This window comes from Archocentrus centrarchus, chromosome 6 (genome assembly GCF_007364275.1).
Source record: "Archocentrus centrarchus isolate MPI-CPG fArcCen1 chromosome 6, fArcCen1, whole genome shotgun sequence".
Lineage (NCBI taxonomy): Eukaryota > Metazoa > Chordata > Actinopteri > Cichliformes > Cichlidae > Archocentrus > Archocentrus centrarchus.
Window position 1 is genome coordinate 22529651 of NC_044351.1, and position 18045 is coordinate 22547695.

General features: G+C 38.5%; 1 protein-coding gene across 3 annotated transcripts in view; it reads left to right on the plus strand.

The window, feature by feature from the left end:
- LOC115781262 (voltage-dependent calcium channel subunit alpha-2/delta-1) overlaps window positions 1-8018 on the plus strand; it is a 68113-nt gene extending 60095 nt beyond the window's left edge. For 2 of the 3 annotated variants that reach the window (XM_030730817.1, XM_030730818.1), the window contains exons 38-40: window positions 434-546; window positions 1470-1552; window positions 5572-8018. In XM_030730817.1, coding sequence (XP_030586677.1) covers window positions 434-546; window positions 1470-1552; window positions 5572-5682 — 307 coding nt within the window. In that variant the 3' untranslated portion in view covers window positions 5683-8018. Of the gene's footprint in view, window positions 1-433; window positions 547-1469; window positions 1553-1884; window positions 2061-5571 lie in introns of all 3 variants that reach the window. The other variant, XM_030730816.1, reaches the window with a different exon arrangement.
- Window positions 8019-18045: the final 10027 nt, after the last annotated feature.

An 18045-nucleotide genomic window follows, 5' to 3' on the forward strand; every position in this document is an offset into this window, starting at 1 on the left:
TTTCAGGCAGCTGCTTTCTGATGAGTTCTGATCACACACAGGTTGCCTTGATCTGTCAGAGCCCGGAATTGCAGAGGAAAGCACAAAAAGCCTTTTTATCTGTTTTTCTTCCTTCACACTCTGGCTGTATGTCAGACTCACTAATACACACGTTTACAGACCACGGCACATTTACTTTGCTGTAACCTACGCTTTGTGTCACTTTGGGCTCTCTGAGGGGGTTAAATATGGGTGTTATGAGTCCCACGTGTCTGATGCTTTACTTCCCAAAGTTAACAACTGTAGACACAGATACTTTAATGACTACCATAAAAAGCCAATCCCATGAGGAGAAAGGTGGTATGAAGTGTGCACAACTGAACACATACCTGCATGTACATGTCCTATATATTGCGCTGTATTGGTGCCACATTATATATGTTTTGTTTTCTAGGATGTACCGTGCTGAGAAGCTGCCAAACACCAACCTTGTGTTTTTAATCACTGATGCCAAAGAAACATGTTTGTCATGTGACCCCGGGCTACTGCGACAGGCTGAACAGCCCTGTATCCTTTCACTTAGCTTATAAAAACTGAAGATAGATTTACACTTTCTTTTGTCTCTTCAATCCTCCATAAAACACCTATATAGCAGCACTTTAACCTCTCAGTACAAGGACACACACCTAATAAGTGTGCAGTGGGTTCCCTCTGAGTGTTCAGGTGTAAACCGTAAACCAGATGCACAGCATATGAAAGCTGGTTTCACATTACTCCTAGATTAAATTTCTATGGTTAACTTCATTTGGGCTGCAGGTTGCCATCAGGTTAAATTAGGATTAAGAGAAGGGGTGTGTGTGTGTGTATGTGTGCATATATGTTCAGGATATGTGTTTGACAGATGTGTCTTTAATGTAGGTTTCTGTTGATGGAACAGTAAAAGTGTCATCACCAGAGGTCACAGTGGGGCCACCACAGGGGTGTCCATTTGCTAATAATAATTCCATCCAATATATGCAACACTGACATAAATATTATACACCCTATTGCTGCCACAACACATTAAAATATTATAAACAGTAGTTCTAATCAGTGGTTAACTCAGCTTTTGTCATAACTCTACCGTGGTTATGTTGCCATGTGTAAATGACAAAGCCTCTTTCATTGGTTCCATAATACTGTTTATCTATAAAAAGTATATTTTTAGGAATACTGAATTATTTTGTTAATCTCTGTTAGATGTGAATTGGAAATTTGCACAGTTTTTTCCTTTCCACTGTTGCCAAGTGCTTCCTTGTAGGGCTTGTCAGATTGTTATGTGTTCATTTATAATGATGCACCATTTGGAATATAAAGTACCTTGGCATGACTGGTGTTGCAATGTGCTGTTATAAAAATGAATTGAAGTGTTTGAGTGCATAAATTAGCAGTCAAAACATTGTTGAATTGTTAAAATAAAGTAATTTAAATTTTTCTGAATGTCCATTCAGCTGAAGGTCCAGATCCATGTGAGCTGGCTCAGAACCCCAGATATCGCAAAGGGCCAGACGTCTGCTTTGACAACAATGAAAATGTAAGACAGAGCCACATATGTGCCCTGTGCAGAGAATATTGCTGGAAACAGCTCTATTAGCCAGACTACACAATCTCTGTCTGTTTTTCATCAGCAATTTGCTTTCTGCATAGATTGAAAGCTTTGTCTAGTGTCTGCCCTTCAAGTCTGCTTCATATTTGTTTTACTCATTCGGTTTCTTGTTACTGATCACTTGGCAATTCTTTCTATTTTCATTTTAATCTTCACTCATTTGTTTATATTCTTTATGCATTTTATCTTCTTGTCATTCATCTTTTTTCATTCTTGTTTTATGTTTCTGCTTCCCAATGGCTGCTGCTCTTGTCTGGTAGGATGAACCTTTGTGCCCTGTCAGCCGAGGTTCTACAATGAGATCTACGCCCTTCTTGTTACTTGTGGTTTTGATTTCAGGGTCCATTCCATCACACAGCTTCAAAAGGCTCATTACTGGCATATTAACCACTCTGATCTTCACAGTTTCTTGGCAACTGAAAAGTTCTTGTCAAGGGTAAATCAGACTGTCAATCCTTAAAGCTGATTTGTTATGTAATTTAGTTATTCACTATTCAGTTCCATTATGTAATATTTGCTGGGCAACACTTGGTCATTACCTATTTAAAAGGTTTTATGATCACTGAAGGTCCACCTTCCATCACGATTTTTTTTTTTTTTTCTTAATCGAGGCTGAACCACTTAATGACTGTCTAACACAAAAACTTAAATGAATATATATCTAAATTTACATCTTACAATATATCCACGACTATATTCATATATTCTTTACAGCTATGTTGAGATGTTATACTCATTAAAAGTAATTAAGATGAAAGTAGCCAACCTGAAAAAGGAAGTAAAAAAGTATAACACTGCTTAATAAACAGTTTAGTTTTTTTCTTCGTTGACTATTTCTCTAACTAACAGAATGCTGCTTCTTTCTTATATTGTATATTGGCACAATTTTGTAAAAAAACAAACAAAAATCATTGCAAAATGTTACAATCATTAATACGCAATTTGCAGATTTTCTTTTTATCCTTTTCAGTCTTGCTTTCAAAAACAGCGCTCTACTGAGTCTGCTCTTTTGAAGATCTATAATCTTTAAATGGCTTCTGATGCAGGGAATTGTTCTGTAATCATTTAACTTGATCTCAGTGCAGCCTTTGATACTGTTGACCACAACAATTTACTTAACAGGCTTAAGGTTTTGGCTGGTATCTCTAGCTCAGCAGTTGACTGAGTTTCTTCTTACTTATCTGATAGGATTTTCTCTGTCAGGATTAGTTCAGCTCTAACATTGCCTTCTTACCCAGTGGGGTTCCACAAGGTTCAGTCCTGAGCTCATTATTATTTTCCTTCTACATGCTTGCTTTAAATGGTAACATTCAATCTTTCATGACATTTCTAATAATTTCTATGCTGATGACATTCAGCTATATACCGTATTTTTCGGACTATACGTCGCTCCGGAGTATAGGTCGCACCAGCCAAAAAATGCATAATAAAGAAGAAAAAAACATATATAGGTCGCACTGGACTATAAGTCGCCCTTTTTTTGGGGGGGTGGGGGGTTGATAGAATCCGAGACTTAGAGCAGAAATTCCATCTTGAACGGCAATTTAAAATAATAATGGATTAAAGAACAGGATGAACACGGTTACGCCTACGTTATGCTAACGTAGCACATTCAGCTACATGACGCACAACGAACACGTGTTCGGTATGTTAACGTAACATTAAGTTATTCAGATAACCATAGCATAAAGAACATACTAACAAGTTAACCAAACCATCAATCCATTGAATTCTTCATCCTCGGTGTCACTTCTAAACAATTCCGTACACTCCGTAGACGAAGCGCCGCTTCCTCTTCTGTGTCGCGTTAGTCAGACTCGTCGTCAGCTGCAGTTCCAATTATTCCAGCCTTTCTGAATCCCAACAGGATGGTTTGGTTGTCACTGAAGCCCATGTTTTCTTGATCCATCCAATGACTTCCAGGAAAGTTGGGTGGCGCATTCTCCCAGTTGCCGTTAAGCTGTGCTCTCCATCCATCATCCACTGCGCCCACAGGTTACGCAAGACTGCCTTAAAGCTCCGGTTCACGGAGATGTCAAGTGGCTGGAGTATTTTGGTTCATGTGTTATAAATGTCACATATACGTCGCTCCGGAGTATAGGTCGCACCCCCAGCCAAACTATGAAAAAAAGTGCGACTTATACTCCGGAAAATACGGTATGTCTTTTAAGCCTCACCAGCTGGATAGGCTGTCCACTGTTTAACCCGGATTAGTAATTGGCTCTCTACCAATTACCTCGTTTTAAATGCCAACAAGACTAAGACAATGATTATAGATCCTCCTGAGCTATAGCCCAAAATCAGCCAGGCTCTTGCCTCTTTTTGTTCAACTGCTAAGTCCAGCATTCATAATCTTGGTGTAATATTTGATTTTTCTCTGGGCTTTGACTCGCATGTCAAATCTTTATATTGTTCCTGTTTCTTTCATTTCAGGAACATTCCTAAATTGTGACATATAGTATCTTCAGCTTAACTGCAAAGAATTGGTGCCAGTCTGTGGCACCAACGTTATGGAACATTTACCATTACAACTATATTTAGTTGACTCTGTGGACTCTTTTAAAAAGCAGTTAATAACTTTTTGGTTTATTGAATTATTATTAGTTATTTATTTTAAACTACCTGTTCATTCTATAGTGTCTTATTGCATCTTTTTATTGGCTATTATGGCACTTAATTCTCATATTTATTTTATTCATTTTTTTTTGTGTACAGTGCTTTGTAACAGTGAAAATCACACAATAAATAAACTTTACTTACTTACTTTCTTAGAAGTGGATGCTCATGTGTCATTTGAGCTGAATCTATATAACAAAAGAACAAATTGGATAATTTTTATGCGAGATCATTAGGTTACCACCCAACTCTGAACAATTTATAAGACATCTAAATATTTGGAAAAAATATCACGCATATCTTTGTGAACTCTGCCTTTCATTGTGCTGTAAAGGAGTAGAACATATACACAACAGGCCACCAATTCATGGGCCTTTTTATGTTTATATTATGGAGAGGCCATGCTGGGAAGCAACAAGGGAGGAGAGGAATGACGTAGGAAGTAGATGAACGGAGTAAAAGTAGGCCGTGTCCTTTTTCCTCTTCCCATCTGTCCCATTACTTTTGGCTAAGCTCCTCATAGTTTGTGTCCAGGCCAGTCCATTTTGTCACTGGAGTAAACAAAGGAAGCTTCACATGGCTTTCCTGCCCTTTGAATAGAGAAGACCCCCACCTATTTCTCCTAGGCTTTTGGCATGCACAGATATCCTGAATACTCCCATTAAATAAAAAAAACACCCACTCACTGAAGCTGCCAGGTGCAAAGCCTATGCACAAAGATTGAGGTCTGAAACACCTCTACATATTTCAACAGAACATTTAAATTTATATTTCATTTTGGCAATATGCTTGTTTGCTTTCTTGCTGAGAGAAATAAAACACTAGAGCCCATAGCCACTTAACCACAGAGAGAGCTAGCGTGCCTGCACCTATCCAGGAAACACACCAGGACATAACACCATAAATTATTACTTTTACATGTCAGGTTTCATATGTGTATAACTAATGATACATAAAGAATTGATATGCTCTTGGTGTGCTGGGTAGATGGTTTTTGTCATCTGGACTGAGCCGCAGTGCCAGTTTTGAGTATTTCTGAGATGCTAAACATAACGTTCTTGTATTACCAATGTTCTAATTTATCTGTCAATGAGAAAGGGAGGAAAAAAAACATATTTCTCTAAAAACTGATGTATCCATTCAGTGTGAATGGTAGACTTGATATAACACAAGGCAGTAGAATATATTATGATGGGATATGATAGGGTAAGACAGTGTAATCATGAAGTGCTCATTACTGTTATTAGCAGCAGTAGATATTGGTTGTAGCCAACATAGAGCTTTTGAATGTCAGGGAAGACTGTTTCTAATTTGCTTGATTTGTCCAACAGGAAGACGATTCTGATTGTGGAGGAGGGACTTGTCTAAGCCCGAGCCTTTGGCCAGTGCTCGGGCTTCAGCTGCTGCTGCTGTGGCTCATCACATCTTTACAACACTCATGACCCCTACACACATTTACGCACACACACTGATCATCGTGTCATTTCACAGGAGGCCAGAAGACACTCGAGTTGCACCATACAGGATGTATGCAGAATATTTGCAATGAGACATTTTTATTTTCTCAAGACCAGTATCAGCATTTCCATTTGCCAATGCCAAAGGGTGCTCATTCATTACCTCCTCATCATTTTCAAGAAGAGAGACACATTTACTGTGCTCAGCTGCACTCATTTTCATGATATACTCCTTAATATTCTCCTATGGTGCAAGAGTAAGAGCTAACCAAACCCTTTAATTCTGCCTCATTTTCTCTCGTTTGTCGGATTTATTTAGAGGAGGTTGAAAGAAGTTATCCCCACTATGAAAGAAGTTATCTCCACTATGCCAACTAAAAGCCTGTATGTTCACTGACAGCATTGATTTGTGTGGTTGTCTAGATTGTTTGTTGCTTGTTATATTCATTGTGTATGGATCAGTATGCTGTAAGGATTGTTTATTTTGGCAACCAGTGCAAGTATTAAGAGTATCCCTTTTGATTTGAGTGTTTTTAAATGTACTTTACCAACCTATCTACATTTCATTTTTTGTACTCAAAATCAGCAAGCATTTTGTGTCTAGCTAGGTGTTGTATTGTAGCAGCATGTGCTCAGTACAGAGCTAAAGACAACACCAACTTTTTTGACACCAAAGCTCCACACAGTACCAATGACCACAGATATCTGCAAACCTACTAAAGAGAATCTGCACAGTAGTTGAATTTTAGATATTGCTCAGATCTAGGTGTACATCAGTTATCAGTAAACAAGTTACGATATTAGATAGATAGCATTGATATTTCACTAAGGGACAAGTGAGTTCAGGTTGCATCCAATGTGATAATCTATTAACACTAGGACTCCCAAGTTGGTCATTTTGACCTTTTTTAAATTTTGCAGTGTACTATCTTTGCTGCTATGAATCCCATGTAACTATAGGACCCTGACTTTTCCTAAATATGTGTATATTGCATTCTAACATTGTCATTTTATTAAATACACAAAAGAGTTATGAGTGTTTCTACTGATGTTCCTTGCCAGAACCATCTTTACTTGATTGGTAACATTACAGATCCATGTAGTCTTCACTGTTTTTATTTATTATGAATTATATTTGTATATATGATATTAATTTATCATAAATTTAAGCAAATAATGTATGGCGGTCAGAATGACCATCCATGGGAGTTCTAGTAGTTCTAAAATTCTGGGAGTTCTAGTGTTAAGATATTAAAATTTCAAATATATTTGTACTTCAAGTGACAGCTTTGGTTGTCTTCAGTTTGATGCATCAAATTCCCAGTGCCTACGTAGTAACTCAAACAGTCTGGTATTTGAATGAAGCAACACATCAGATTTGTATTCTTACCAAGTATACTTCTATGCTAATGCTTGCTGCAGTTTAGCAGAGAGGGTAACCCTTGCAGTAATTTGTTATGAAATGGTCCAAATCTGCTTCAGTTATTTATTTATTTATTTTGGCTTGTTGATAGGTGATGGAAACAGCCAGTGACTCTGATTATGGGAGAAGAATATTATTTTCCTCCCTCGCCAAAACAAACCTAAACCAGACTTGAGCTCGCTTTCCAACACCTCTCTTTATTAATCCTGTTTCTGTTCCCTTTCTGGATCGCCAGACTCAGGAGCCAAGATGATTTGTGAATGAGATCAGCATATCAAAATGACTGTTTCTTTGTTTTATTGCTGTTCTCTTTATGCTTGTTTCCTCTTTGTGTTGCTCTATAAGTGCTGTGAAGCAGACGCTGAAGGCTCAGTGTCGAAATGCTGCAATGTCATGGGATGAGCTTGTTCTGTGTTTGAACTCTGTCTATGCCTGTGATCAGCATCAGGGCATGCTGGAGAGAACTTTGAGAGCAATGATAATTTTACATTGCCTTACTTTGTCTTAGGTTTTAGGAAGTAAAGATAAAAATCACACATAGTTTAAGCATTTTTTTTTCCTTTTTCCATTTTTTTTTTTTAAAGAAAAGTTAAGTTCTCTCCATCTTGCCTTCATGGTGATATACTGGTGTGATCAGGTTATGCTGTCTTACAAAGTTATGTGTTGACTTGTGTTTTACCCAGAGGGTCCCGTGTCTATGTGCAGGCATGTGTGTGTCCCTCCGATATCTGATTGTGCTTTAATACCGTACATGAAATACTCTTTTGTGGAACTTCACTAGCCTGAATAAATTTTGTATACATTTGTACACTAATACTATTTACTGTATAAAAGAGAAAATGGAAGAAATGAAAAAAATGTTTATAATCCGGTGTTGGTTATTGTGCATATATAATAAATTCACACAAAAAATGTATTAGTACGACCCTGAGATTCTCCTTTTTTTGTGCACATCTGGTCAGTTGCTTTGGCTCCACTGGGAGCAGTCCAAACATGTCATCCTTCCTGCTGACAGAGACAGCTGCTGAAAAAGAGAGAGCATCTGCATTTGTGTTTCTCGGTGTCCATGTTGGTGTGTGAAGGAACGATGTGGGTGATTTGAGCTTCATCACATAGCTCTGCACACTGTAATTGTTTTCTCAGTTCCTAATGATCAAAATACAGAAAAAAAAAAAAAAAAGCGTAATCTAACACCTGGCTGAAAAAAACTGTTCCACTCCTCTCTGTGGTTAAAAATGTCATGCCTGGTGTACATCTGACCACACCCCGGATCTCTGATGTGCGGGATTTGTGGTTGGGTGTTGTCAGCCAGCATTATGTCTACATCACTACACCACCACTAATAGTCAGGTTAAACAAGATTTCCAGGGGCTTAGGTATTAATTTACTAAATGTGCTGGCTGATGTGGGTTGAAATGTGTAAATGTCTGCAGTTTTATTTCATTTTATCTTTTCTTACAAGCTCAAATTTGAATCTAGTAATGAAAGCACTTCATTTACTTCAAATACTTCAGCATGAAAACACACTTGATTAAGCAGAAGTTTGCATGCAGCATATACAACAACTGTACAGTTGAAATTCCCCCCCCCCAAAAAAGCTGAATTGTTCATTCATTTAAAAGGGGCAGCACAGTGGTGCAGTGGTCAGCACTGTTGGTTCACAGCAAGAAGGTCGTGGGTTTGAATCCACCATCACAGTCAAAAGACACACACTTAGTGGGGTCAGGTTAATAGATGATTCTAAATTGTAAATACACTGTAGGTGTGAATGTGAGTGTGAATGGTTGTCTGTTTCTCTGTGCTAGCCCTGCAACAGGCGGGTGACCTGTCCAGGATGTAGCCCACCTCTCGCCCAATGGCAGCTGAGATAAGCTCCAGCCCCACTGTGACCTGAATTGGAAAAAGCAGAAGAAAATGGATGAATGTTCCTTTAAAAGATATGACGTGCTTGATTTATTTATTTATTTTTCTTGTTCCTTCTCCTCCATCTTCCATCAAACACAGATATACACAACCACAATCATCCATTTTAACATGATTTATGGCGTGAGGAACACAGGGGCTCTTCCAAATGAAAATCTTAACTGTAAGAAGCATGTCAAACAGCATGGCAGAGAGTACCCCACTGAGTCCTGTCAGAGGCCTGTGTTTTGATTTTTGTGATGCCTGCTGTAGTATTATTGACACAGACAGCTCTGCTATCCACTGCCTGCAGCAGTAGTGGAAAGTCAGATGCTAACACCAGTGAGCATAATGCACACTTTACCTGATGGAATTTGCGTTTATCTGATTGTAATAAAAGAATCGGTATGGCCACAGTTTGGAGTGGTGGGCATAAAAATGTTTGTTTTTCTTGGAGACGTGTCAGCCTGGGAGGTCTTTGCCTGTGTGCTGTACAGCAGTGAGGTAGGGCAGTTGTAACGGGATACCCTTGTAAATAGGCACAAGGTCATACCCTTTAAAATGCCTGGGTTAAGATGTTACAGACAAGATAAATAGGGACAAGTTACACATCTCTTTGTAATACTTCAAAAATCAAAAAGCTTCCTTCACAAATTAATTTTTTTAACATGTTACACAAATTTAATAAAAGGTAACAATCCCTTATTTTACTGGTTTAACTTACTAACTGATCAGCACAGAAAATGTCTGCACATGCAGATTTACAAATCAAAGGACAGTTGTAAAGACAATTAGAATCCATTGTTTTTTAAGGATTTCCATTGGCTTAGATGAATTCAAGACATTGCTTAGTTTTGTTTTGTTTTCTTTCATTATTCCAACATGCCTATTTCAGAAGAACAGCATTACTGTTGGGTTCCTCAAGACAGAGCATTTCACTCAGTCTAAAGCCTTTAGTGATTCATTTGTGGTTATGTTAAAATCTTAGAGTTACTTTTTTTAGATTTGTTCCACTAATTGCAGGAAGTGACACATGAGACTGGTGCTGCTTCAACACCATGACCCGTGACTAGATCTGCAAGGATCAGCATGTCATCAAGTACACTCCTCTAAAGTTCATTAACTCTATTGTGATAGTAATATAACATCCATTTGCGTAGACATTTACCGGCAAATGCTTTTTTTGGAACAGTATTGCTTAATGACGCTCTAAGTTTAGCTCCAACAGCCTTTGGGTCATGAGGCTCCCGGGGCAGTCAACCCACGTCTGAATAAACTTCCCTGAATCTGGTTGATATAATGTGGTTTACATTAACTACAACATTTTTAATTGGCACTATTTGTTTTGTTTTTTTTTTTCTTCTAACTATTAAAAAAGTACACTTCTTGTAAGCAGTGACATAGAGGTCACAGTTTTTCCATCACTATAAGAGTTAGCAGGGCAGGGGCATGAGGGTCACTAAGGTTTTGAAGTGGAGTCAGGAAAAGTTTTCCAGTATCTTCTGTGATTGCTCCCTGAGTACGTGGGTATATTTGTATTTTCCTGTGAGACCCCCCCCCCCCCCCCCCCCCCCCCCCCCCAAAAAAAAGAAGCTTGGATCAAACAGTATCTGTATATAAAATCTTTATGTTTATGGAAGTTCAAAAGGATTTAGCATGCTGCAAAAGGAAAAGGGAGAGTGTGTCAAATAAGTTGTTTATCACATGAAATGATCCATGAATACATGAATATTTTTTACTTTTTTGTCACCTGTTCTTATGAACCCCTCCACACCCATGAGCGCAATGTAAATCAGAGACAGCCTTAAAAATATTTGCAACATGGTGAGAAAGATGTGTGTTAAACAAGCTGAAGGTCAAACAGAACATCAAACATACACTTGGCATGGACTGTCAGGAAATGCCACAGTCTTTCCAAACCCATAAACATGACCACACACTTGTCTGTTCTTCCTACCTTGTTGTTTTCTCTTCTTTTCTGTCAGTTTATAGCCATTTGTTGATACAGTACATATCTGTATGTGCGAGGGTGTGTGATTGGCAGGCGTAACACTGGTAAAATCCAACCAGGTGAACTCTCTCAACATGACACATTCCACTCCAGCCCCTACCGAGGCTTGATTTGTGGATTTTCTCTGTGTTTAGAGTGAGGCCTAACATGTATTAACTGGTAACATGAGGTGTTAAGTTTGTTGGGGCCATGTGCATTCACTAAGGTTCTTTCCGTGGGATCAGATATTTTATAAGTCTCTTAAGATAATAGCTTACATTTTTGTGAATGACCTAGAAACTGTAAGATTTTTAAAGGTATCCTGTTAAATCTGTGGCCACTAGTAGCAGAGTGTAGTAATGTTTTTATAAGCTCATTCCTGTTTTGTTTATGTTCTGCACATTCACAAGCAGATTCTGCATCTGGTTTCACATTGTTCCACTGATCAGCAGATGGAGATACTCAAATGTAAAGCAGTGTGATGAGAGGCAACATGCCACACAACGGTAAGGAATCAGATTGTAGCTATAAGAGTGGATGCAAACAAAACAAGAGTCAGTTCCTTGTAAATGAGTAGTAGCCTAATCCGTTACTAAGAAGTATTTAAAAGTGAAAGATATTTTTGAATGGTGTACCATGTTTCCAGTACTGTCTCATAGCAGTTTACAAAGTAGTCACAAAATGTATTCGACTTATTAGCCTTCGTGGACACATTTTTTTTATTTATGTTTTGTGTTTCAACATTTATTCATGTAAAGTAACATAACAATTTTAAGTAATTCCTCAAAATAATGCAACTAATTCATTGGATTACATTTGGAGAAAAGGTTTTAAACTAGGCGAGAAAGCCTTCTACAAGATGAAGCTCTCTCCTCAGGTTTGATGTCAAGAGCATTTTGAAATGTTGAATAACCAGCACTAAAACGTGTACTTGTCTGACAACATGACCACCTGCTTCAATTTCACTGACTGCTTGCAGGCTTTAGACTCAAGCTGCTTAGAACAATACGTGTTAATTTGATTGGCAGATGAGAGGTGATTCAAACACAATAATGACTCAAAAACAGTGCCCACAGTTTGAGTGCCTATTGACATACATGAATGGAGCCTCCCAGTCTAGACATAGAGGCAGCTCCTTTAAAGCCATTGCTACCTTGAAGATGTTGGACTCAAAGCTGTTCTGAGATTTTAGTGCAGGGCTATATGTGTAAGATATAAATGGGTATAATAAATATTATATTCTACATATATGCTTTTTACTGAAAGTAATATATTCTGATGTAATGCCTTTGTAACAATATCCCAATTAACCCTCTGTGGTCTAAGTCATCATAGGTAATACCTCAAAATATGAGGATAGGGTAGGAGGATTTTTGTGGGAAAAAAAAAAAAAAAAAAAAAAAAAAAAAAATATATATATATATATATATATATATATATATATATATATATATTCCATAGTCCCAAATCCCCAGTAAATTCCTGATGAAGGCTCTTAGGGTCCTGTTGATCTTGTACAGTTCTAGATATTCCAGAAGCCATGTGTGAGGCATAGAATCGTAGGCTTTCTTGTATTCAATCTAGATGGTACACAAGTTGGTCAGTCTTCATTTAGCTCCTATGATGCCTGACAGGAGCTTTCATGGTGTGCTGAGGAAAGTTACTGGCCATTGGTTGGATGGGACTCAAAGCTGTTCTGAGATTTTAGTGCAGGGCTATATGTGTAAGATATAAATGGGTATAATAAATATTATATTCTACATATATGCTTTTTACTGAAAGTAATATATTCTGATGTAATGCCTTTGTAACAATATCCCAATTAACCCTCTGTGGTCTAAGTCATCATAGGTAATACCTCAAAATATGAGGATAGGGTAGGAGGATTTTTGTGGGAAAAAAAAAAATATATATATATATATATATATATATATATATATATATATATATATATATATATATATATATATATATATATATATATATTCCATAGTCCCAAATCCCCAGTAAATTCCTGATGAAGGCTCTTAGGGTCCTGTTGATCTTGTACAGTTCTAGATATTCCAGAAGCCATGTGTGAGGCATAGAATCGTAGGCTTTCTTGTATTCAATCTAGATGGTACACAAGTTGGTCAGTCTTCATTTAGCTCCTATGATGCCTGACAGGAGCTTTCATGGTGTGCTGAGGAAAGTTACTGGCCATTGGTTGGATGGGACCCTTCTGAGGATCCTTGGGGATCAGAAGTCCCCCTTCGGTAAGCCATTTGGGGTATGTTTCTTCCACTAGCAGTTGGTTCCTTTATGCTGCCAGGCACTCATGGAGTGCGGTTAGCATATTTAGCCAGTAGGTGTGAATCATGTCAGGGCCTATTTGACTCTTTCTTGGATGTCTGCCACTGTGATGGTTACTGGATCCTGTTCAGGGAGGTTGCTTTTGCTCTTAGATCCACTAGCCACTGAGCATTGTTGTTATGTGTTGCATTCCTCTCCTGTATACTCTTTCAGTATTGCCCCATCTTCAGCCTTGGTTGAGGGGCTGTTCTTATATTGTTCCCCTGCCACTGAAAGTACACATTGGATGCTTCAGTGGAGAACAGCTGGTTTATTCTTCTGGCTTCTATCTTTCTGGTATACCTCTTCAAGCGGTTAGCCAAGGCTGTGAGTCTTTGTTTGGCAGTTTTGGCAAGGCCAGGCCTTAACACTGCTTGGCCATCATGCATTACCATGAAAACGGCTTCTGATCTGTCCCAAATTAATTTTGTATCATGGCAGTGAACTTAAAACATATAGCTAGCTAGAGACAATGTTCAGCCAAAAGAAGAACAAGAATTCCTGGAACAGATTGACTGGTCCCAGAGAGCGTTGAGCTCAGCATCACTGAGACAGTTTGGCATTACGTGAAGAGATAGATTAATTTCTCAGAGACACTTGGAAAAACCTACCTTACATTTTTAAAAATTGTATGCAACGCAATGCTGTTTGAATTGCAAAACATGGGTGCAACACATCTTGATTCGATTAATATATTTTCCTCTTAACTACTGCATTAATTTCAAAAGTATGATCCATTTGATTGGTGCTTTTGTAAATTACTCATAAAAGTGAAAACAATTTCTAAAAAAAAAATGTCAATAGAGAGACAAGAAGTACAAAAATGTCATTTGGTTGTAATTGTTGTCCACGGACAACTTAGCAGGCCTTCTGCTAGAAAACATGGGGCAGCAGAACTGCAGCAAGTGGTGCTCAGAGACCTCACAAAGCTGCTGTCAGCATTTGTGGATCTAAATTATGTTGCTGCTTCAAATTACCTGTGTGTACAGTATGTGTGTTTGTGCGTGCCTGTGTGTGTCTGGGAAATCACTCAGGTGGGTTCTAAAAGAACCAGACTGCTTGCAGTTTCACCTGCTCTACGTCATGTTCACAACAACACACAACATGCTGATTATGTGTGTAGGTCTGACACAGACACACGTGGGATGAAATGTACCTGCTGACCCAGAGCAGCTTCATCCTCTGTTCTTTAATTTTACTGATCATCTTTCCTCCTCTGTGTGTCTAGTTTTACATGAATCACGTGGGGGTAAATTAGCAGTGAGCAGCAGACAAGACAAGCTGACTGTTAGCAGATGTTTAAGAAATGAAGAAACACAGGTTTAAGCACTAGTTTAAGACCTGCTCTCCTATTCCCCCTCATCTTCAGGCATGCATGGTTTGATACCTTGGCTCTATGTTGTAGCAGTTGGAGTGGGTATTCTTTTGCAGAATGTGAATAGTTGGAGTTATAGTGTGTTTTGCCTCTAATTCCAGATTTTGGATAGTCTCTTATTGTGTAACTGTCGTTTAATGCTCTTTATTATAATCACTTCATCGATTAAACTGCATCTTATGGAATTAAATTCATTTTGTGTGGTTAGTGATAAATTTCATTTCCACCTCTGTTTAATTCTCAAGTAAACCAATTAACAAGACCCCCTGGGAAGAATACAGATACAGTAAATCTAATCAGACGGGTTGTTTAAAAAATGAGTGTGTGTATGTAAGAGCATGACAATTAAGTAGTTTTTCCTTTACAATAAATGCTGGACACATAAACATGACCTATTTGTCTGTTTTTCTTACAGTTTGTTTCAGTGCCGCGCACATTTGAGTGATCTGCCGTCAAAGGACTAGCACAATAGGCTCAGCGTGGGATGTTGATGTGTTTGTGTCACAAGCTCCATGTGTACTATGCTAAAGGATGTGTCATTTAAACAGTTAGGGTTTTTGTGGATATACAAACTCACAAGGCCATTTTGCTCATGAATTGTTCCACGGCTCAGTCTCAAATGTTCACATCAACACCCATAAACACAGGAGGAAGGACAGACAAAAGGCAGAACGAGGACTGTGCTCTTGAACCAAACGCACTCTCATGAATTGTTTGAGATGTAATATTTTTCATTATAGAAATGATATTGCTGAAGTTTCCGAGTTTGGAAAATTGTCATATAATAGGAAACTGACTGCAGACTAACTTTAACATCACTTTTTTCCATAAAAGAGAGAGAAAGAGAGAAAAAAAAATCAATTTCCATGGCACATCTGCAGATATGAACTTGGATGACTCAGCAGTTTAAGATGAGTCATCTATAAAAATTTGGTCTCTACTTTCTGTGATCGATACAGTTTCAGTATGTCAGTGGCAATGACACAAGCAGTTGTTCACTGTTGAATTATTTGAGAGGAAAATCAATGGCATATTGAATGGTTTGTAACTGTAATGGTTGTATGATCCTCTTTAAAGCTATTTTTAGGGACATGTTGGTGACTCAGTTCACTATTGTGCATGATAATGAACTGATCTGTTAAAACTCCAGGTTTGCATGTCTATTAGCTGCCCACTCTCCAGCAGTTTCCTTAAAAAAAAATCAGACTCAGAAATAAAAATGAAATGGAAAATGAACTTGAAGGCAGACAACGGGGCTGCAATTAAAAAGGGCTGGTATTACACGCGTTTTATCTGACGTGCTATATTTTTAATCTGTTTGTACAAGCTGTGTGTGTGTGTGTGTGGTTTATTTGTGCTGCCCATAACTGTTAGCAGATCACAATTACTAGCAGTGACTATAATCGCATGCACTGACAACAGGAAATGTGTGTTTGTTTAAAGGAGGATCTCTTGACACAGTATCTGTGTTTACAGTGTGTAGCCCCAGCACTGTCATCACTAACTCCAACAGGCAAACACATACACACTAACACAACCCCTAAATTTGTCTCTTTTCTAATTAGACTGAAATACCCGAGCCACCTCTCCTCTGCACGCCCACATTTCCATCATACTGAGTCCCTTTCTGCTTTACATCGCTCTCTGTCTCCCTCAAACTATTACCCTGTTGGTACGCTATTCCTTCCTTTCATTTCTGATTCAATCCACTTCATGTACATAAGCACAACTGGCTGTAATCTGGAAGAGAGACTGGAATGATTAGAGGTCACAATGGCGTCCAACTAATTTGCTGCAGATGAAAATGTCCACATAATGGGGCTTGCATAAAAACATGTGCAGAGAAATAATAGAGCACAACACAATGCACACAAAATTTCCAAACAAATCTGCAGGAAGTCTGTTAATACTCCACACACTCCACAAATATGCACACAGACAGCACACTGCTTTGCACTGTACCTCCCTCATAAAGAAAATATATTTTCTCACATAACTTGTCATGTCTACTCTTATCATATCAACTTCTTTATTCTCCATATCATCTCCATCTCTTATTGAACTTCCTCCTTTCATTGCCAGCTGCATGAAGATAAGTTTCTGGCAATAACTGGCCACAGATGTCAGGAGTCTTGCACGGTGACGGCACTCATGTGAGTAAAGCAGTGGGCTACTGGGTCTCTCTCTAATTTCCATCTTCTAGCAGAAGCTGTTGCTCTCAGACTCAGTGAAAACACCCACTGGATTCTTGCTAGGAGAAGTCAGTAATGAGATTGTGGTGAAGAAGGCTTTCTGTTGGGAACTCAAACTGGTAAAGGTTATCCAGTCATCTGCTGCTCGTTATGTGTGAGCATGCGTGTTTTTAAATCTGTGTGCATGTGCATTTTGGAAAGACAAAAGAAAAAAAGAGTTGGAATCAGTTTGCCTAAAGTATGTAGTGTGTGGTTTAGTTCTATATGTATGTAGATGAGATATAGTACACACAGAAAAAAAAAGTAAAGAAAGGGGGCTTGCGTATTGCTCCAGTGAAAGTATCTGACTCATGGCTGATTGTTTATTATTGCAAATGACTGTAGTCCTCTCAGGAAGCCACAGGAGTATTACTCATTGCACCAAAGAGAAGATAGCGATGGAGTCTGTTTCCTCTTACATATTTATTTGTCTATTCCACTGTTTTGTTTCGCACACATGGTGCGATTTTTAAAGAAAAGACCAGGAATTCCCATAATGCAGTAAATCCCCGCCTGCCTTGTGATAACTAACATGATGTCTATTTACTGTGTGTCTCATCAGGCAGTTACCCGAGGGCTGCAGCGATGCTCTGTGAATGCAGCATCAGAGATGTTTAGAGAAAATGCCAAGGCCAGCTAAGTGGCATGCTCGCTATTGTGTGCTGTCATCACTGGAAACAGAGATGTCACTCAAGAGATGGATGTGACGCACCCCCATCATTAACGTCACTTCTTAGAGGGAGGGGGGAAAGACGGAAAGTAGTGTAAACAACCTCCGTGTTCTTTACACCCCTATTAAGTTTATCTTTGTTGACAAGTGCCTGCTGATGTCTGTTTTCTTGTGGACACAATGTTCCTTGGTGAGGTTGTAAAAAAGGCACAAAAGGGTGACTGAGTAGAAAAAGGTGAGTAAGTGGGACAGGTAAAGAATCTGCTCAGAATTATCAAAAATATTTATAATAATTGTCCTTTTATAGAGACTTGTAGAAAGGCTCACTACAGTGTGTCCATATGTGTATCTGTGGTAGCACTGCATTTTATTAGAATCTGAAGTCTTCTCTAGCCTACACATTGTTGTCAAAAATTTGCTCGTCTG